The sequence below is a fragment of the Geotrypetes seraphini genome, chromosome 2 (assembly GCF_902459505.1).
Source record: "Geotrypetes seraphini chromosome 2, aGeoSer1.1, whole genome shotgun sequence".
NCBI classification, from domain to species: Eukaryota; Metazoa; Chordata; class Amphibia; order Gymnophiona; family Dermophiidae; genus Geotrypetes; species Geotrypetes seraphini.
Genome location: NC_047085.1, coordinates 64,880,112 through 64,902,657, shown reverse-complemented (window position 1 = coordinate 64,902,657; position 22,546 = coordinate 64,880,112). Strand labels below are relative to the sequence as shown.

The 22,546-nt window shown below is 40.7% G+C and overlaps 1 protein-coding gene across 8 annotated transcripts in view; it reads right to left on the bottom strand.

The window, feature by feature from the left end:
- The window catches only part of UBR5 (ubiquitin protein ligase E3 component n-recognin 5), a 1,080,924-nt gene that overhangs the window by 162,485 nt on the left and 895,893 nt on the right, over nt 1–22,546 (bottom strand). For all 8 annotated transcript variants that reach the window (XM_033933084.1, XM_033933089.1, XM_033933086.1 and 5 more), the window contains one exon: nt 9,851–9,981. In XM_033933084.1, the coding sequence (XP_033788975.1) occupies nt 9,851–9,981 (131 nt within the window). The remainder of the gene's footprint in view (nt 1–9,850; nt 9,982–22,546) is intronic.

Below are 22,546 nucleotides of genomic sequence, written 5' to 3'. Positions count from 1 at the left end.
GAATGCGCTTCCAGAGATCGTAATAGGGCTGAGTACGGTTCTGGGATTCAAGAAAGGATTGGACAATTTCCTGCTGGAAAAGGGGATAGAGGGGTATAGATAGAGGATTACTGCACAAGTCCTGGACCTGTTGGGCCGCCGCGTGAGCGGACTGCTGGGCACGATGGACCTCAGGTCTGACCCAGCAGAGGCATTGCTTATGTTCTTATGTTTTCTACCCGCCAACCAGTTTCTGATCCATCCGTGTACGTCTCCTTCCACCCCATGGTTCTTCAGTTTCCGGAACAGACGCTCATGAGGCACCTTGTCAAAGGCTTTTTGGAAATCTAGGTATATGATGTTTATGGGGTCTCCTCTGTCCATCCGTTTGTTAATTCATAGAAACATAGAAATAGACGGCAGATAAGGGCCACGGCCTATCTAGTCTGCCCACCCTAATGACCCTCCCCTACCTTTGCCTAGTGAATAGATGCCATGTGTCGATCCCATTTGGCCTTAAAATCAGGCACGCTGATGGCCTCAATCACCTGCAGTGGAAGACTATTCCAACGATCAACCACCCTTTCAGTGAAAAAGAATTTCCTGGTGTCACCTCGTAGTTTCCCGCCTCTGATTTTCCACGGATGCCCTCTTGTTACCGTGGGTCCCTTGAAAAAGAAGATATCTTCTTCCGCTTCGATGCGGCCCATGAGATACTTGAACGTCTCGATCATGTCCCCCCTCTCTCTGCGCTCCTCGAGTGAGTATAGCTGCAGTTTGTCTAACCGTTCTTCGTACTGGAGATCTTTGAGTCCCGAGACCATCCGTGTGACCATTCTCTGAACCGACTCCAGTCTCAGCACATCTTTGCGATAATGTGGCCTCCAGAATTGCACACAGTATTCCAGGTATGGCCTCACCATGGATCTATACAATGGCATAATGACTTCCGGCTTACGGCTGACGAAACCCCTGCGTATGCAACCTAGGATCTGTTTTGCCTTGGATGAGGCCTGCTCTACCTGACTGGCAGCCTTCATATCCTCACTGACGATCACCCCCAAGTCTCGTTCTGCTACCGTTCTTGTTAGGATCTCACCATTAAGGGTATAAGTCTTGTATGGATTATGGTTGCCTAGGTGCATGACTTTGCATTTTTTGCCATTGAAGCTAAGTTGCCAGGTCCTAGACCAGCGCTCCAGTAGGAGTAGGTCGTGCATCATGTTGTCGGGCATTGAATCTTCGTCCGTTGTGCATTTGCCCACTACATTACTTAGTTTGGCGTCATTGGCGAATAATGTTATTTTACGTCGAAGCCCTTCTGCCAAGTCTCTTATAAAGATGTTGAATAGGGTCGGGCCCAAGACCGAGCCCTGTGGCACTCCACTGAGAACCTCTGTCATTTCTGAGTGGTTGCCGTTCACCACTACCCTTTGAAGCCTACCACCAAGCCAGTTCCCAACCCATTTCGTCAATGTGTCACCTAATCCTATAGAACTCATCTTGCTCAGCAACCTGCGGTGTGGTACGCTATCGAATGCTTTGCTAAAGTCCAGGTACACGATGTCCAGGGACTCCCCAACATCCAGCTTCCCTGTCACCCAGTCAAAGAAGCTGATCAGGTTGGATTGGCATGATCTCCCCTTAGTAAATCCATGTTGACGGGGGTCCCGTAGATTTTCCTCATCCAGGATCTTATCCAATTGGTGTTTGATTAGAGTTTCCATTAGTTTGCTCACTATTGATGTTAGACTCACTGGTCTGCAGTTTGCTGTCTCCATCTTTGAGCCTTTCTTGTGGAGTGGAATGACGTTAGCCGTCCTTCAGTCCAACGGGACGCTGCCTGTACTAAGGGAGAGGTTGAAGAGCACTGACAGTGGCTCCGCCAAAACATCACTCAGCTCCCTAAGCACCCTGGGGTGTAGGTTGTCAGGCCCCATTGCCTTGTTAATCTTGAGTTTTGACAGCTCACCGTAGACACTGCTGGGCGTAAACTCGAAGTTACTAAACGGGTCAACTAAGTCAGCCCTTGTCTGTAGCTGAGGGCCAAGCCCCGGCACTTCACGGGTGAAGACTGAGCAGAAGTATTCATTTAATAGTTGGGCTTTTTCGGAATCCTTTTCCACATAGTCTCCGTCTGGTTTCCTAAGACGTACAATCCCGCCTGACTTTTTACTTCTGTCACTGATATACCTGAAGAAGGATTTATCTCTCTTCTGGATGTTCTTTGCCAGAGACTCCTCCATGTGGAATTTAGCCTCCCTGACTGCTGTTTTGAATGCTTTTGACTTGGTCAGGTAGTCTGCTCTAGAGTCCTGTTTCCCCGATTGTTTGTAAGAGATGAATGCTTTTTTCTTCTCCTTGATGAGGTCTGAGATCTCCGCAGTGAACCATTGCGGCTTGTTGTTTCTTCGCCGTTTACTTACTAATTTAACATAGCGGTTTGTCGCTTCTTGTATGGTGGCTTTCAAAGTCGACCACATTTCATCCACGCTATCAGTTTTTGCTTGGCTTTGTAGCGCCTGGTGAACAAAGGAACCCATGTCTTGGAAGTTTGTGTCCTTGAATTTGAGGACCTTGGTCAGCATGGTAGATTTAGTGAAACCTTTCCTAAGATTGAACCATACTATGTTGTGGTCACTGGAGGCCAATGTGTCGCCCACCGAGACCTCTGTGACACTTTCTCCATTGGTAAGTAATAGGTCCAGTATTACCTGATCCCTTGTTGGGTCCAACACCAGTTGCTTCAGACCAGCTCCCTTCATAGAGTTTAATAGCCTCCTGTTGCTGCCGGAATCAGAGGTTAGTGTATCCCAATCCACATCAGGCATGTTGAAGTCACCTAACAATACTGTGTCCCCACGCCAGGTGATATTTTCTATATTCCTTCAAAAAAGTGCAATAAGTTAGTTAGGCATGATCCCCCTTGCAGAAACCATGTTGGCTGGTTATCAGAAGTTGGTTTCTTTCAAAATGTTCATCGATGTTTTCTTTTATCAGTGCTTCCGCCATTTTCCCCAGAACAAAGGTCAGACTCACCGGTCTGTAGTTTCCCGGGTCACCTCTTGATCCCTTTTTAAAGATGAGCGTCACTTTAAATTTTTAGGCAGTGCCCATACTGCATATGTGCCAGCACCTTCCCTCTCAACATTGGTTTGCAGGACCATCAGTTCAGTAACAAAGCTAAGAAACCAACTAGGGAAGGTGGGTGGGATCTGAGAATATATGTCTTGATTTCCTTGAAGAACACCTGCTACAGGTAAATATCTTTGCTTTCTCCAAGGACAAGAAGGCATTATATTCTTACATATGGGACTCCCAAGCTACCAGGATCAATACTCTGAATGAGGATAATGGATATATCAATATGATCCTGGTGAAACCCAAAAGGGTTGTTGGGAAAATTGGCGCTCAAGAAGTAAAAAGATTTTGCATAATTGTTCTCTCAGGGTTTCTGCAGCTGGTGAAACCCGGAAACTTGCAAACAAGGATTTTGTAGAACCGCTTGACCAAACCAACTGTTTCTCCTGGAGTTTTGCTCTAAAAAGTAGTGAGAGGTGAAGGTATGGATTGAGTACCAAGTAGCAGCTTTGCAGATGTCCTCAACAGAGGTGGAGTGAAAATGATCTACTAAGACAGCCATAGCTTGGACATTGTGGGCTGTTACAAGGCCTTGTAGCACCAGCCCACCTGAGTATATGCAAAGGAGATAAAGTCCACCAGCCAAGTAGAGATGGTTCTCTTGGTAACAGGAACTCTGAGTCAGTTAGGGTCAAAAGCCACAAATAGCTGGAAGGATCCTCTATGAGATTTAGTCCGGTCGAGGTAGTATACTAGGGCAAGTTTGCAGTCCCAAGGTGTAAAGAGCTGCCTCTCCAAGATGGGAATGTGACTTTGGAAAGAAAACGGGCAAAATGATGGATTAGTTGAGGTGGAATTCTGAGATGACTTTGGGTAGGAAATTTGATAAGTTTGGAGCTCTACTCTGTCATGATAGAATCTTGTTTATGGAGGATCAGACACAAGTGCTTGAAGTTCACTCACACAGCAGGCAGATGTGAGGGCTATGTGGAAAACAACTTTCCAAGTAAAGTTCAAGATAGCAAGTTGTGGGTGGCTCAAAGGGAGACTTCATAAGAGTAGATAGTACCATGTTAAGATCCCAGGCATCAGGTGGAGGCCTGATAGGTGGTTTGGCATGGTAAAGTCCTTTCATGAACTTGGCTATAAAGGGATGAACATATAGAGGTTTCTTGTCCAACAGAGAGTGAAATGCAATGACTGCACTGAGATGCACTCAACCTGAGTTGGTTTTTGGACCAGAGTCAGAGAGGTGCAAAAGATAGTCCAGGATGGATATTAGTGGACACACAACTGGTTCACGAGAATGCACTGCACACCAGGAAGAAAATCTTGTCCATTTGAACTGATAACATTGTGGAGTGGAAGGTTTCCTTTGCGCTTCAATGATAGCAGAGACTGCAGCTGAGAGGCAAAAAGCATTTACTTGCTTGGTGAAAAAAAAACACTGTTATTTATGTTAATTTTTTATTTTGGAATCTGTTGGTTTATCGTTTGTATTAAGTGTTGATTTATTATTTGTACATTGTGTATTTTAAAATATGCCTTAGACAGTAAGGTGATTTGAAGGTTTTCCCAAGGGTGGGATAGAAAATTTTAAATAAACTTGGATCGAGGGTTGGGATGAAGGCGGGATCAGTTGTACTGTGTCAGGAGCATTGTAAATGGTTGCAGCTTGCAGAGTTCTTTGGACAAGAAGTCTAAGAGGAGTGGAAACCGTGGTTGACATGGCCTACGAGGTGCTAAGAGGCTAATAGTACCCCTATCTAGGCAAAATTTGAGTAGAGTTTTCCCGACAAGAGAAATTGGAAGAAATGCATAGAGGAACCTGTTTGCCCAATGAATGAGTAACGCATCTGATACCAGGTAATTGGGGTTCTAGAGTAAGGAGCAGATTAGTGAAAGTTTGTTGTTTTAGGGAGAAGCAAAGAGACCTTGACCAATGTCTCCCAGCTGGAGAAAATCCGACATAAGATAGTTGTGCCGAGACCATTCATGGGGTTGAAGAAGTCTGCTCAATTTTTATGCTAATACATTCTGCTGCTGTGCTAGAAAAACTGCCCTGAGAAGTATGCCACGAGTAGTCCATGCAAAGGGGTTCAGAACCCAGGCCTCCTTGTTTGTTCAGATAGAACATGGTGACATGTCTATATCAGTGGTTCTCAACCCTGTACTGAGGACCCCCCCAGCCACTTGGGTTTTCAAGATATCCCTAATGAATATGCATGAGAGAGATCTGCATATAATGGAAGTGACAGATATGCAAATCTCTCTCATGCATATTCATTAGGGATATCTTGAAAACCCAACTGGCTGAGGGATCCCCAGGACAGGATTGAGAACCACTGGTCTATATGAATAAGGACTACTCATTCTTGGAATATTATGAGAGCATTGCCTATCACTCACAGTTCTAGGAGACTGATATATTCTTGGTGAGACCATACTCCTTGAGTGTGGAGGACATCCAGATGAGCACCCCATCATAACATTGAAGCACATGTGGTTAGAAGCACATGTGGTTTTGGTGGCGGGGAAGGGGGACTGAAAGGTTGTGAGGCACCATCCATCACTTGAGAGAGCGGCAGAGATCGAAGCAGACCAATGTCACATGTTTTGAGACCATTGGGTTGACAGGGTCCATTGTAGGATTCCGAGATGCAGGTGTACAATTGGGGTGACATGTATCGTGAACCTCATTTGACCAAGAAACTGTAGCATCTGTAATATCTAAGATAGCTCCTATGAATTCCAGCATCTGAGATGGATGCAAATGTAACTTTTAGTAGTTGACTGCAAACCTGAGGAGCTCCAGTCGACAAACTGTTTAAGTCATGGCATGCTGAGCTACTTGTAATGATGACACTTTGATTAACCAGTCGTTTAAGTAAGGAAATAAGTGAAACCACCATAAGCAAAGGGCTGCCGCCACTACCACTAGGCATTTTGTGAAAACTCTCATGGGAATAATAGCATTAAGCAAGATTTAAGGGAGAGGCAAATCCCAGTATGTGTGACACTCCTTACCTTGGATACCTGAAGAAAAGAAGAAAGACACCAATATAGATAAATAAAAGATGAAAGAAAGTCAAAATGCTTTAAGGGTTACAATAAAACAGAATAAGAACATAAGAATAGCCTTACTAGGTCAGACCAATGGTCCATCAAGCCTAGTAGCCCATTCTCATGGTGGCCAATCCAGGTCATTAGGTACCTGGCCAAAATCCAGAGTAGCAACATTCCATGCTAACGATACAGGCCAAGCAGTGGATTCTCCCATGTCTTTATCAATAACAGACTATGGACTTTTCCTCCAGGAACTTGTCCAAACCCTTCTTAAAAACAGCTATGCTATTTGCTCTTACCACAACTTCTGGCAATGTGTTCCAGAGCTTAACTATTCTTTGAGTGAAAAAATATTTCCTCCTATTGGTTTTAAAAGTATTTCCCTGTAACTTCATCAAGTGTCCCCCTAGTCTTTGTAATTTCTGACGGAGTAAAAAATTGATCTGCTTGTAGCCGTTCTACTCCACTCAGGATTTTGTAAACTTCAATCATATCTCCCCTCAGCCATCTCTTTTCCAAGCAGAAGAACCCTAATCTTTTTAGTCTTTCCTCATACGAGAAGAGTTCTTCTGTGAACCTTTTCTAGTGCCGCTATATCTTTCTTGAGATAAAGAGATCAGAACTGAATGCAATACTCTCGGTGACGTCACACCATGGAGCAATACAGAGGCATTATAACATTCTTAGTCTTGTTAACCATCCTTTTTTAATAATTCCTAGCCCAAAATGTATGGGCAACCAGTGTAATTTTTTTGGCCACCGCACATTGGTGTGGAAGGTTTCATTGAATTGTCTACAATGACACCCAGATTCTTTTCTTGGGCACTAACCCCCCAAATGGACCCTAGTATCCGGTAACTGTGATTTGGGTTATTCTTCCCAATGTGCATCACTTTGCATTTGTCCACATTAAATTTCATCTGCCACTTGGGACGCCCAGTTTTCCAATTTCCTAAGGTCTGGCTGCAATTTTTCACAATCTGCATGCGTTTTAACAACTTTGAACAGTTTAATGTCATCTGCAAATTTAATCATCTCACTTGTCGTTATAGTTTCCAGATCATTTATAAATAAGTTAAATAGCATCTGTCCCAGTACTGATCACCTGTAGCACTGCACTGTTTACTGTCCTCCACTGGGAAAAATGACCATTTAACCCTACCCTCTGTCTTCTATTTGATAACCAATTCCTAATCCACAATTGAATTTTGCCACCTATCTCATGACTCTTTAATTTTCTCAGGAGCTTTCTGAAAATCTTGATACAATACATCAACCGGCTCACCTTTATCCACATGTTTATTCACACCTTCAAAGAAGTCTAGCAAATTGGTAAGGCAAGATCTCCCTCAGCTGAATCCATGCTGATTCTGTTTGTCTAGTGTTTCACAATTTTATTTTTTATAATTGTTTCCACCATTTAGCCTGGCACTGAAGTCTGTAATTTCCTGGAACCCTTTTTAAAAAAAGGCGAAACATTGGCTACCCTCAAATCTTCAGGTACAGATGATTTTAGCGACAGGTCACTAACAGCAGGTCGGCAATTTCATGTTTGAGTTCTTTTTTTTTTTTTGTATATTTATTAGCAATTGCAAAATTTGTCTCCTTGTAGCCATGTTCTTTCTCTTGTTGAGTTTGAGTTCTTTTAGTACCGGATGTATACCATCCTATCCAGGTGATATCACTTTTTAACTTGTCGATTTGGCTTAATACATATTCCAGGTTCACTGAGATTTCTTTTAGTTCCTCCACATCCTCACCCTTGCAAACCATTCCGTAAAGACTGAAGCAAAGAATTCATTCAGTCTCTCCGCTATGGTGTTAGATACTGAGTGCCCCTTTTGCTTCTTGATTATCCAACGATTCCATGGATTCCCTCACAGTTGTTCTGCTTCTGATGTACCTAAAATAATTGTTATGCATTTTTACCTCTTTTGCAAGTTTCTCTTCATATTATCTCTTAGCTTTCTTTATCAATGCTTTGCATCTAACTTATCAGTGCTTGTGTCTCTTCTTATTTTCTTCATTTGGATCCTTTTCCTTTTAACCATGCCGGCTCTCGTTTCCTCTTCTTTCCACCTATGCTGATACGTGGAATACATCTGGTCATGGGCTTCCATGATGGTGTTTTGAACTAACATCCATGCCTAGTTTACAGCCCAATGTTGGGTGAGAAGGCTACCAGCTCATGCGCAGTATGGGCACTGCCTAAAAATTTAAAGTGACAGTGCACTTGGTAGCGTCCTCACTGGGTTCTGTGGATGATATCACCTACATGTGTGCGTGCTTGTCCTTGGAAAAATAAGATGTATATACAACCACCTGCATCACATTTATAAACCAATTTTTTATATTTTGAAGACTAACAGATAGAGCAATACATATTGCTAATGGGATTTATTTCATAGCAGTTATTTTTAGATGCAGTTATTTGTAGAAGCCTTTTTCTAGATACTCCTAAAAATTCTGTGACATACACAAGACTTACTTGAACTTATGGCTAAAGTACAAGTTTAAATATCATATAGAGAACTGAACGATCTCAAGCGCTCACAGGCTAAAAGTCTGATGTATATTTCAAACTAATGACCCTATCATGAGCTATCATTGATCTTATATGTTCTCTATTTTTCAAAAATTTTTTTGTTTTAAATAGTTTTTTTGTATATTATTTTTTTATAAAGCAGTTTAAATTTTTTTAAATATATAAATCAGTTTCAACTGTTATACTGGTCTTCAAATGTATCCCTTTTTAAGAATAAGCTCTATGAAGGATTTTAGCTTCATGAATATAGGGTACTTAGCTTCCCAGCTTAGCTTCACGACGGAAGATCTCCGTTTTGCTCTTATATAGTTCTCTAAGAGCTTCGTCAGGAAACCACCAACATTCACACTCTCAATGCTGATAGAATCATGAGGGCATGAAATCCAAGAACAGCCTGGACCTTTTTGCACTTTTTGAGGTCCAGGCTGTTCTTGGATTTCGTGCCCTCATGATTCTATCAGCATTGAGAGTGTGAATGTTGGTGGTTTCCTGACGAAGCTCTTAGAGAACTATATAAGAGCGAAACGGAGATCTTCCGTCGTGAAGCTAAGCTGGGAAGCTAAGTACCCTATATTCATGAAGCTAAAATCCTTCATAGAGCTTTTTCTTAAAAAGGGATACATTTGAAGACCAGTATAACAGTTGAAACTGATTTATATATTTAAAAAATTTAAACTGCTTTATAAAAAAATAATATACAAAAAAACTATTTAAAACAAAAAAAATTTTGAAAAATAGAGAACATATAAGATCAATGATAGGGTCATTAGTTTGAAATATACATCAGACTTTTAGCCTGTGAGCGCTTGAGATCGTTCAGTTCTCTATATGATATTTAAACTTGTACTTTAGCCATAAGTTCAAGGAAGCCTTTTTCTAGCCAATAATTTCCCTCTCTGGCAGAATTGGTGAATTATTCATGATCTTTACTATGCAAGCTATGATATTTTGTAGACATGATTTCTGAGGATTGTTTGTAAGTTTACTTTATTATGTTTTTGTTTTAAGATTATGTATGTAAATTATGTAAACTGTTTAGTTTTAAACGGTATAGAAATTTTTAAAATAAATAAAATAGTTGTGGCCAAAAATGGAAACAGTTTAGATCTAAAGTTATGACAAATGTTATACTATTTTAATATATGAATCTTACCTTAGATATTTCTTTTCAGTACATACCTTCCATGTGCAATAATGAGTTCCATAGCTTCATCAACTCTTGCTCTAAGCGAATCTTCACTAGCTAACAGAAGTAAAAGCTGAGCCGGGGATAATTCTAGTAACATGCCTGTGATTTTGCTTGCAAATGCCTGCCAACAAGAAATGTAAAGCTTAACCTAATTGGAATCAATTTCCATGTCTCTTTTTATCTGTAATTATTGCCACATATATTAACCATGCATGTTTTCCAGTATTCATTTAGCCCTATATTTATCTAAAGTATTGCAAAGTATATCAACCTATAAACAAAAAAAGTATGCTTACAGAATCATGAAGACATTTGATCAACAAAACAAGATTTATTCCAATTTTCACTAACCATTCACCTCCTCATTCTATAAAGTTAGTGCCTAAACATAAGCATCGTTTACGTGCCAATTATGGAGTACTAGCACTTATATGGGTTAAGTGCTATGCTTGCACTCAGCACTATTATATAATTTAGGCACACAAATTATATTGAGCACATACACATTAGGAATTTAGGAACACATCTTTATAGTCACATTTTATAAAGATGTGCATGTCAATTTTTCTGTTTGGATCCCAAAAGGAGGCTTGGCCATGGAAGGGTAGGGTCTGTGGCCCTTTAAAGGCTTTCCCTCTGCTGCGTGCCTCGCATTTGTCAAAAGAAAGTCACATTATAAGGAAGGACCCCAGGGCTAACTAGAGGAAGGCCTGGTCTAATAGATGCCAGCAACAGCAAAGTTTATAGAATTGCAGTGGAGAGGAGAGAGATCCAAGAGGTAGGAGGAAGAAGAAAAATGAGGCAAATTGTGCTGTTTTCCACCCCTGTGCTGACGCCTATGATCTGGAAGGGATTCTCAGACTCCACAGCTCACCTGGGGACCAGCTGCAGCACACAGGTTGGAAAACCTGAGTAAATATATAACACAATTTAAAAATTATTACTTTTTAAGGAACAAAGTTATCCAACATTCTATCATGCATGTGAAAAATTTATTTATGTATTTAAAACATTTATAATCTGCTTTAAACCAAAGCAGATCTCAATAAACATACACAGTATGGAATACATCAAATTTCCACATTAATCTTAAACAATAAAAAAACTGAAACAATAAAAAAATATAGAAGGCGAAGAATACTACGCATCATGTCTTTACAAGGACGAGGAAGTTGTCAAGATACATCATCTACAATTGTTCTAATCTTTTCATATAAGAAAAAAGCTTGTGCAAAAAGATGCATTTTCAGTAATTTTCTGAACTACAATAAATTTCTACAGAATCTCAAAATTCCTGAAAGGCATTCCATAAATCAGGCCCAGCAATGGAGAAACAAGATTTCCTCTTACTTACATATCTTACTGTATTCCTTTTACATGTATCAAGCAACAAACGGTTCTCAGTTTGTACACAATAAAACACTTAGCCAAATAATCTGGCAAGGTATCATAAATACAAAATACAAAAATGATACAAAATACCACTTCCAGAGAGTATGTGTTCAAAATTAGTTCTACAATGATTATATCTACTCAGGAAAAGGCCTCAGAATAGGAGCTTATGCAAAGTCCTATCATGGACTAAAACTTCAGCGTAACTACTCCTTGCTCCAATCATTGGCCTAAAAACACCTGAGGATATATTCAGCACAATCTACTCCAGGTTTCAATAAATATAATTTTTTAACTTTTTTAAAAACTTTTTCTAAACTTTTTTAGAACCTTTATGTATACTATAACTTTTTAATGAACTATGAATACATCTCTCTATTAGTTTGCAAGAGAGTTTGACAACTTTGTACTTATCTTAGACGTTGTCATATTTAATTCAAGGATTGCCTGTAAGTTGCCAAAGGTTGCCGACGTGGCCAGCGTTTCGTGGACATATCACTCAGTCCACTGCTTCAGGGCCGTGGGCAAAAACATGCAGGCATCTACAAGATAATCAAATAATCACTTAAAAATCATGTCAGTAGAGATATTCCTATCATAAGCTATACAACTGACTTACAGTTCCGTTGAAAGCTGCTGAAGGCTTACAAACAGAGGAAATATGGCACCGGCAGTGCTATTAATACTCGAGCCTCAGCGTGCTGACTAGGCAACGTCCCGAACAAACTGACGTCATCCTCCCCGACATTAACCCTTAACGGGGGAGTTTAAAGGCCAGATACAGTTACATACATTTAAACTGCATAACTGGACAAACTGACGTCATACTCCCCGACATTAACCCTTGAAAGGGGAGTCTAGATTAAAATGTAATTACTTCCACTTAAACTAGTAAAAATGTTGCCATTCAAAACTTTTATTTAAGCCGCCCGGGGCAAGGGAACCCAGACGGTCAATCCAACGTTATTCATGCTGGGCTAGGTACCGTTTAAAGTCTCCTCCTCTGTTATTCTGGTGTACAACTTCTATAACAATGGCTTTTAGGGAAAAAAATTCATGATGTTTATCTAAACAATGCTTATCCAATGGAGCTCCTATCACTTTATTTTTAATATTGCTTTTGTGCTCTGTCAATCTAGTGGTCAATTTTCTCGAGGTTTGCAAGGGCATTGCAAAACAGATATATCGACAATATTTTTCTAGTTTGGAATGGTGGAGAGAGTGAATTACTTCAATTTTTGGCATATATGAACACATGTCACCCTAAAGTTAAGTTTACCTATACATATAGTGATAAACAGATCTCTTTTCTTGATGTTCAGATCACTATTAAAGATGGTATATTCACAACGGAGGTTTATGTGAAACGGAGGTTTATGTAATTCCTCCCTCCTTTTCTCCAGTGCTCATCCGCATGCCCTTAAAAAAAGTTTACCTTATTCACAATTCTTGAGAATGAGAAGAATATGCTCCTCCATTTCTGATTTCAAAAAACAGGCGGTGGCGCTGAAAGTAAAATTTCTTCAACGGGGATATCCTCCAAAGATAGTTTCAGCTGCCTACAAACGAGCCTATTATAACCACAGGGAGAATCTTTTGACCCCTAATGATGATAAAACATACACAATGGAGGAACAGGTTATGACCTGTGTCCTTACTTACTCAGGGAATTGCCATAAAACCGTCCGATCCCTTAGGAAACACTGGGAAATTTTAAAGATTGCTGGAGTGTTCCAGGATTTCCATTTACGGATAGCATACAGGAGAAACCGTAACCTGAGAGAAATTTTATGCCCTTCCACCTTCCCTGATATTGATAAGGAGGCTATTAAGACCCATTTGGGTCACTCAAGTTGTGGATCATGTCAAATGTGCAAAATTATGATCACGTCTGATTCTTTCTGTAATCCTAGAGACAACAAAAAATATTTTTTAAAACACTCCTCTAATTGCAAATCTCAAGGGGTAGTGTACGTTTTGCAATGCCCTTGCGGGTTACTATACGTAGGACAAACCTCGAGAAAATTGACCACTGGATTGACAGAGCACAAAAGCAATATTAAAAATAAAGTGATAGGAGCTCCATTGGCTAAGCATTGTTTAGATAAACATCATGAATTTTTTTTCCCTAAAAGCCATTGTTATAGAAGTTGTACACCAAAATAACAGAGGAGGAGACTTTAAACGGTACCTAGCCCAGCATGAACAACGTTGGATTGACCGTCTGGGTTCCCTTGCCCTGGGCGGCTTAAATAAAAGTTTTGAATGGCAACATTTTTACTAGTTTAAGTGGAGGTAATTACATTTTAATCTAGACTCCCCTTTCAAGGGTTAATGTCGGGGAGTATGACATCAGTTTGTTCAGTTATGCAGTTTAAATGTATGTAACTGTATCTGGCCTTTAAACTCCCCTGTTAAGGGTTAATGTCGGGGAAGATGACGTCAGTTTGTTCGGGACGTTGCCTAGTCAGCACGCTGAGGCTCGAGTATTAATAGCACTGCCGGTGCCATATTTCCTCTGTTTGTAAGCCTTCAGCAGCTTTCAACGGAACTGTAAGTCAGTTGTATAGCTTATGATAGGAATATCTCTACTGACATGATTTTTAAGTGATTATTTGATTATCTTGTAGATGCCTGCATGTTTTTGCCCACGGCCCTGAAGCAGTGGACTGAGTGATATGTCCACGAAACGCTGGCCACGTCGGCAACCTTTGGCAACTTACAGGCAATCCTTGAATTAAATATGACAACGTCTAAGATAAGTACAAAGTTGTCAAACTCTCTTGCAAACTAATAGAGAGATGTATTCATAGTTCGTTAAAAAGTTATAGTATACATAAAGGTTCTAAAAAAGTTTAGAAAAAGTTTTTAAAAAAGTTAAAAAATTATATTTATTGAAACCTGGAGTAGACTGTGCTGAATATATCCTCAGGTGTTTTTAGGCCAATGATTGGAGCAAGGAGTAGTTACGCTGAAGTTTTAGTCCATGATAGGACTTTGCGTAAGCTCCTATTCTGAGGCCTTTTCCTGAGTAGATATAATCATTGTAGAACTAATTTTGAACACATACTCTCTGGAAGTGGTATTTTGTATCATTTTTGTATTTTGTGTTTTGAACCACTTCGGGTGAATATATCTTGAAGGTATCATAAATACCCTGCTGAACAAGTTTCAAGATTTTAAATTGTATATGAAAATGAATGGGAAACCAGTGTAATTTTTTTCAAAATTAGAGAAATATGCTCATAATGGGAAACTCCCATCAGTATCCGAGCTGCTGAGTTCTGAACAGTTTGTAATGCTTTAATATGGACAGATGGAAGTCCCAAATAAATCAGAACAAGAGAAGAGGCACAAGAGATGTCATAGCCAACCTCCAGTTACATATACTTTATTGATAATTGGTCCAAAGTCTAAAAACAGGTCCTTAACATACAGTGTGAATATGGTTCCGACTAGGATCCAAGTTTCGGCGACTACGGTGTCTTCCTCAGGGGACTACAAGGAACTTCAAACTGGCAGCAGCAATTCATACAAGTTGCCTGAAACCGGCCCCAAGACTTGATGCAGAGGCATTATAATATTCTTAGTCTTGTTAATCATCACTTTTTAATACTTTCTAGCATCGTTTGCTTTTTTGGCCACCGCACATTAGGCGGAAGGTTTCATCGAATTGTCTACAATGACACCCAGATCTCTTTCTTGGGCGCTGACCCCCAAGGTGGACCCTAGCATCTGGCAACTGTGATTTGGGTTATCTTTCCAATGTGTATCACTTTGCATTTGTCCACATTAAATTTCATCTGCCACTTAGATGCCCAGTCTTCCAACTTCCTAAGGTCTGCTTGCAATTTTTCACAATCTGCTGCATTTTAACAACTCTGAACAGTTTAGTGTCATCTGCAAATTTAATCACCTCACTTGTTCCAATTTCCAGATTCGATAACCAATTCCTAATCTACAACTGAACTTTGCCACCTATCCCAATGTCTTTAATTTTCTTAGGAGCCTATCATGAGGAACTTTGTCAAAAGCTTTCTGAACATCTAGACCAGTGGTTCCCAAACCCTGTCCTGGGGGACCCCCAGCCATTCGGGTTTTCAAGATATCCCTAATGAATATGCATGAGAGAGATTTGCATACCTGTTGCTTTCATTATATACAAATCTCTCTCATGCATATTCATTAGGGATATCTTGAAAACCCAACTGGCTGGGGGTCCCCCAGGACAGGGTTTGGGAACCACTGATCTAGACACACTACACCAAATGAAGATTACTTGCAGCAGATCTGGCTGCAATCAAGCCTGACTGTGTTCCATCAGCTGAATGTAATTTACAAAATTGGGGCAATTAGTTGATTGATGAAAAAGTAACTACTTTTTAGTTACTCAATCACATGGATAAAAGGAGTGTTGGATAACTGTTCCTTAAATGTATGAAGTAACTTAAAAACTGTGTTATTTGTTTATTCAGATTCTTTTGTCTAATATTACATCTTGCTTAAATACCTGAAACCATTTAGTGCGACATATGTTGTATAATAGGGGAAACAAGACAAAACTGCAGATCTGTACAAGACGCAGGCAAAATTTATTTGTGACAAAAAATAAAAAATTTTTTTAAAACCCTTTACCAATCAGGGTCCCCTGATTGGTAAAGGGTTTTAAAATTTTTTTTTATTTTTTGTCACAAATAAATTTTGCCTGCGTCTTGTACAGATCTGCAGTTTTGTCTTGTTTGCTCTTGGTTCTTTCTTTACTGCAGTTTAGGTTGGAACTTTTCTTTTTGTTGCTGTATAATAGGGGAAATCATTTTGGATATTGAAAACCACACTGGAAATTTTGAAGGGAAAAAAGCCTGGGGAAAAGTATGTTCATATATTTCCCTTGAGAATGAGTACAAAGTCTGCAGGACTTTATAACAACGTGGACTGCTTTGAATATTAGAAACATGATGGCAGATAAAGGCCAAATGGCCCATCTAGTCTGCCCATCTGAAGTAACCATTATCTCTTTCTCTCTTGCTTCTTTTAAGACTGGCAAACAAGCAGTTAACAATATAATCCTCTCAATTTTCAGGGAATTTCAACACTCACTTTGATAATCCACCAAATATTTTACAACATGATTTATGTGGTTCCCCAGTACATTTTTTAATTGTGGCATTCTACCTTGTAGGTGCACCTTTATGATCTCACAATGAGGTCACCATTGAGCAGCTGCAAACCTTCATTTGCAATGAAGTAGAAGCCATGCTAAGGTCTGTATATGTTTTTTTCCTGCTTTTAAGCTTTTGCAAATGAAGTTATGTATGCAATCTATATATTTTTGTCATGTGCTTTCTTTGCTTTCAAGAATGATTTGATTGGAGCACTGTTTAGTCAGAACAAAAGGGTAGCTTTTTAGCAAGAAAACTAAAGCTATGTTTTTCATGTGCTTATAGTTCAGTTAATGGATCTTTTCCTCTAATTAGCTAATAACATTGCTGTTTGTCCACAAAAATAGAAGGTTAAGGTTTTGCATGCAATATATCTGTTTTGAAATAATAATACTATCAGTCAGAGAATTCAACAAATGTCAGAAGACCTTAATGACTAATTGATTGAAAAACTAAAAGAAAGGGACAGAGGAGCTGGGAAATTTAGGTGAGGATATCTTGCAGGAACTACTGAGCCTCAGGGAGGAGGTGAAGCGCCTGAGGAGCATAAGGGATGACGAGGCCTTCATCGACGAAGCCATCCTGGAACTGTCACACATCACAGAGAGGAACCACAACAGGTCCATCCTCGACACGCCCAAACCTACAGCACTAAACACAACGATTGGAGTACAGGAGATGATTGGAGATGCTGGCCCCTGGCAACTAGTAACCTCCTCTACGGGCAAGCGAAATAAACCCACCTCATTCTCACTCTCTTCTTCTTCTTCTTTTTCTCTTCAACAGGATAACCGTTCAGCAATACCACAGCTAACTCTAAGAAATAGATTTCAGATCTTACAGGATGGAACCACCGAGGAAATAGCAGAAGAGGCTCATGAGGATACCCAGCTCACAACGTCAAATCCAGAGCACGCAGACCAGCCCCCTCGGAAGGAACGAAGAGTGGTAGTCATTGGTGACTCCATGCTAAGGGGCACCTAGGGACCAATTTGCAGGCCTAATTTGCAGTCAAGAGAGGTCTGCTGTCTCCCTGGAGCCAAGATCCAGGATATTACCACTAACCTAGACAAAATCCTAAAACCTAATGATCATTTTCCCATGTTTCTCATCCATGTAGGCACAAACGACACTGCTAGGAATGCCACAGAGAACATCCCCAGAGATTTTGGAGCACTGGGAAAGAAGTTGAAGCAGATAGGAGCACAGGTGGTCTTTTCGTCAATCCTTCCAGTAAGAAACAAAGGCAGAGCTAGAGAAGAGCGTATTCAACGGACTATCGAATGGCTCCGAGAATGGTGCATAGAAATGAACTTTGGATTCCTAAACCACGGCGAGACGCTCCAGGGACTACAAGGACCAGACGGACTCCACCTAACCAGAAGAGGTAGAAACATATTTGGACATCGATTGGCCCGCCTACTCCATAGGGCTTTAAACTAGGTAAGTTGGGGGAGGGTACATACTTATATTCCAGAGCAGTAAGAAACCACTCTGAGGAGGCAAGTCGCACTACCAAGTCTAAGGTAAGTACCAATAATATCCACAATAATTCAGCGAGCAATATCACTGATAATTTAGGAGCCACACTAACTCATAAAGTAAACTCTTCACAGATATGGAGGGCCATGTATGTTAATGCACACAGCTTGGGCAATAAAATTCTAGAATTAGAGACTGAGATAGCAAACGCCGATCTTGACGTGATAGCGATATCCGAAACCTGGTTCACGGAATCGCATGGGTGGGATATGGTTATACCAGGGTACAACCTACTTCGTTGCGACCGAGTGGGTAAATTGGGAGGAGGAGTAGCGCTATACACTAAGGAAAGCATCAAAACCACCAGAATCACAGATGTTAGATACACTGGGGAATCCCTCTGGGTAAACCTGGCCAGAGGGAATGAAAAATGCCTATACCTTGGTGTGATATATAGACCTCCCAGGCAACAGGAGGACAAAAACATGGAATTAATCGAGGACATAGAGAACATCACACTGCGCGGGGACACAGTAATGCTAGGAGACTTCAACATGCCAGATGCAGATTGGAACACACTCTCCGCGACTACGGGTAGCACCAGAAGAATATTAAACTCCAAAAAGGGTGCACGTCTCAAGCAATTGGTATTGGAGCCCACCAGGGACCAGGCGTTACTAGACCTGGTTCTCACCAACGGAGATAGCGTCACGGAAGTCTCAGTAGGGGACACACTGGCCTCCAGCGACCATAATATGGTATGGCTCAACCTCAAAAAAGGTTTCCCAAAAACAAACACAGCAACAAGGGTTCTCAACTTTAGAGGCACAGACTTCAACCGCATGGGAGATTTCGTCCATCAGGAGCTACATAAACAAGCAAAAACTGACAATGTAGAGGTTATGTGGTCATCTCTGAAGTCCATACTACACGTAGCAACAGACCGATACATAAAGACAGTAAGTAAATGCAGGAGAAACAAAAGACCCCAATGGTTCAGTAAAGAAATTTCAGACCTAGTTAAACAGGAAAAAGACACTTTTATTGCCTGCAAACATTTAGGCAGAGAGGGGGCAAAAGAGGACTATCTAGACATATCCAAAGCTGTCAAAACAGCAGTCAGAGAGGCCAAACTCCGAATGGAGGAAGAGCTAGCACGGAAAATTAAGAAAGGGGATAAATCTTTCTTCAGCTATATTAGTGACAGGAAAAGAAACAGAGATGGGATAGTACGCCTGAAGCAATCGGACGGTAACTTTGCAGAATCAGACTCTGAGAAGGCAGAATTATTAAACCAATACTTCTGTTCAGTGTTCACCCGCGAAGCGCCGGGAGCTGGTCCACAGCTGCAGACGGGAGATAACCGAAGAGACCCGTTTCAAGATTTCGAATTTACGCCCAGTAGTGTCTACGGCGAACTTTCAAGACTCAAAGTAAACAAAGCCATGGGGCCGGATAACCTACACCCCAGAGTGCTCAGGGAGTTAAGGGAAGTCCTGGCAGAACCATTATCTGTTCTTTTCAATCTTTCCCTAAGCACAGGAAGGGTCCCCTTAGACTGGAAAACAGCCAACGTAATCCCACTCCACAAAAAGGGCTGCAGGACAGAGACAGCAAACTACAGTCTGGTGAGTCTCACATCTATAGTGTGTAAACTCATGGAAACACTGATCAAACAGAATATTGACACAATCCTAGACAAAGAAAAAACTGCGTGATCCACACCAACACGAGTTCACCCGGGGTAGATCCTGCCAATCTAATCTGATTAGCTTTTTTGACTGGGTTACTAGACAACTGGACGCCGGAGAGTCACTGGACGTGGTATATTTGGACTTTAGTAAAGCATTTGATAGTGTCCCTCATCGAAGATTACTGAACAAGCTGAAATCAATGGGATTAGGAGACATTCTAACTACATGGGTTGGGGATTGGCTGAGCGGTAGACTTCAGAGGGTGGTGGTAAACGGTACCCCATCCGAAGCATCGGAAGTGATCAGTGGAGTGCCGCAGGGATTGGTCCTGGGCCCGATTCTATTCAACTTATTCATAAGAGATATGACGCAAGGACTTAGAGGAAGGGTATCACTGTTCGCCGACGACGCCAAACTTTGCAACATAGTAGGCAGTGGCTTATCACCTGATAATATGACACACGACCTACTGCTGCTGGAACAATGGTCAAAAACTTGGCAGCTAGGCTTCAATGCTAAAAAATGCAAGATAATGCACTTGGGCAGGAGAAACCCACGTAGAACTTATGTATTAAATGGTGAGACCTTGGTTAGGACCATGGTGGAACGCGATCTAGGAGTGATCATTAGCGAGGACATGAAGGTTGCCAATCAAGTGGAGAAGGCTTCCTCCAGGGTAAGACAAATGATGGGGTGTATTCGTAGAGGTTTCGTCAGCAGGAGACCTGAAGTTATGATGCCGTTGTACAGAGCCATGGTGAGGCCTCACTTAGAGTACTGTGCTCAGTTTTGGAGCCCACACTACCGAAAGGACGTGCTGAGGATCAAGTCGGTTCAGCGAACGGCCACCAGGATGGTCATGGGGCTCAAGGATCTCACGTATGAAGAAAGACTAAAGAAGTTGCGGCTGTACTCACTTGAGGAAAGAAGAGAACGGGGAGATATGATTGAAACGTATAAGTACATCACGGGACACATCGAGTCAGAAGATGATATATTCTGGCTCATGGGACCCTCGACCACCAGAGGGCATCTGCTGAAAATCAGGGGAGGGAAGTTTCATGGCGATCCCAGGAAGTACTTCTTCACCGAAAGAGTGGTGGATCATTGGAACAGACTCCCACCCCAGGTGATAAAGGCCAGCAGCGTGACGGATTTAAAAAAAAAAAATGGGATACTCATGTGGGATCTTTAAGGGAGTAAATTCAGGAGGGGGGATACTTGGAATGGGCAGACTTGGTGGGCTATAGCCCTTTTCTGCCGCTTTTTTCTATGTTTCTATGTTTGCAGTTGGATGAGACTATGGATAATAATAAGGATGCACATTTGATCTGTTATGTACGTTTTTGTAGATGGAAATGCCATTGTGGAAGAACCTTTTTTGTAAAAAAATAACTGGAAGTGCAAAGACTCAGGACTTGTTTGAGATCCTAAATATATTTATGACTGAAAATAATTTAGAGTGGACAAAGTATATTGGGGTCGTTTGATATTAGGCCATTATGGAGGATTACAAGTACTTATTCGAAAGAAAGCTCAGGCTGCAATGTGGATCCATTTCATAATACAAAGAGAAGTACTCGCATCATAGCACTTGAGTCCTACATTAAATTTGGTACTAGAACACGTGGTGGATGTGATAAACTTTTAAAAAACTCGTCCAGTAAAAGCAAGATTTTTCAAAAAATTGTGTGAAGATATGGGAACTGAATACACTACTTTATTATACTACTGCCCCTCACACTGGATTTCTTGTGGTAATATGTTGGCCCATATATTTCAGTTACGACAAGAACTCTACATTTTTCTTGAGGAAGAAAAACAAGAGTATGCCAAAAACTTTGTAGAGACAAGAGTTTTTGATGAAACTGGCATACTTGTGTGATATTTTTGAAAAGTTAAATACGCACATTTTTAAATTGCTTGAGAAGATTTCAGCTTTCAAAAAAAAAAAAATAATAATAAGGCAATTAGGGTGGAAAAAATTGCATGAAGACGGTGGCAAAGATTATTTTCCCCTTTTGCAGCAGTTCATGATCTCCAATGAAGTTGTTTTGTCTGACAATATAAAATTAGTTTTTGAAGATCACCTATCACAAAGTATCAAATGGTTTGAAAAATATTTTCAAGACGATGATCCTATGAAATTCGCCTGGATTCAGGATACCTTCAGAGTCAAACTTCCAGCTGACTTTACTTCATTACATTACATTAGTGATTTCTATTCCGCCCTTACCTTGCGGTTCAAGGCGGATTACACAAGAGTTGTCAGGAGGTTATAAGAGTTGTAACATTACATAAGAATTGTCGTAAGCATTACATAAGAATTGTCGAGAACTTAAGGAGCAACATGTTGGGTAATTAGAAATATTTTAGATTAGATATGGGTGGAGTGTGTGGTAGGTGGAGTTAAGGAAGGAACTGGTCGTGTTAAACAGGTTTTATGTGTTTTTTAAAGAGTAGGGTTTTAGTTTCTTTTTTGAAGGTTTTGTAGTCTGTGGTTGTAGATAGCAGATTGGTGATTTGTCTGTCTAGTTTAGCTGCTTTGATGGCCATTAGGTTGTCATAAAGTTTTCCTCTTTTGACATTTTTGGTTGGTGGGTGTGTGAATAGTGAGTGGGTTCTCCTGTGCCTGATTGAGGTGGATTGGGTTAGCCAGTTGTTCCAGTAGGTTGGGCTTTATCCATTAATAGCTTTGTATAGTAGGCAGTAGAATTTGAAGTGTATTCTTGCTTGTATTGGGAGCCAGTGTGAGTCGTGGTATGCTATGAGTAGATGAGTCTTAGGGCTGTATTTTGTATTGTTTGTAATTGCTTTATCAAGGTTGCTGGGCAGGGGAGGTATAGTATGTTGCAGTAGTCTATTAGTCCAAGGATAAGAGATTGTACCAAAAGTTGGAATTGTTTCCTGTCGAAGAATTTTCGGATTTGTCTTAGGTTTCTCATAGTCACGAATTATG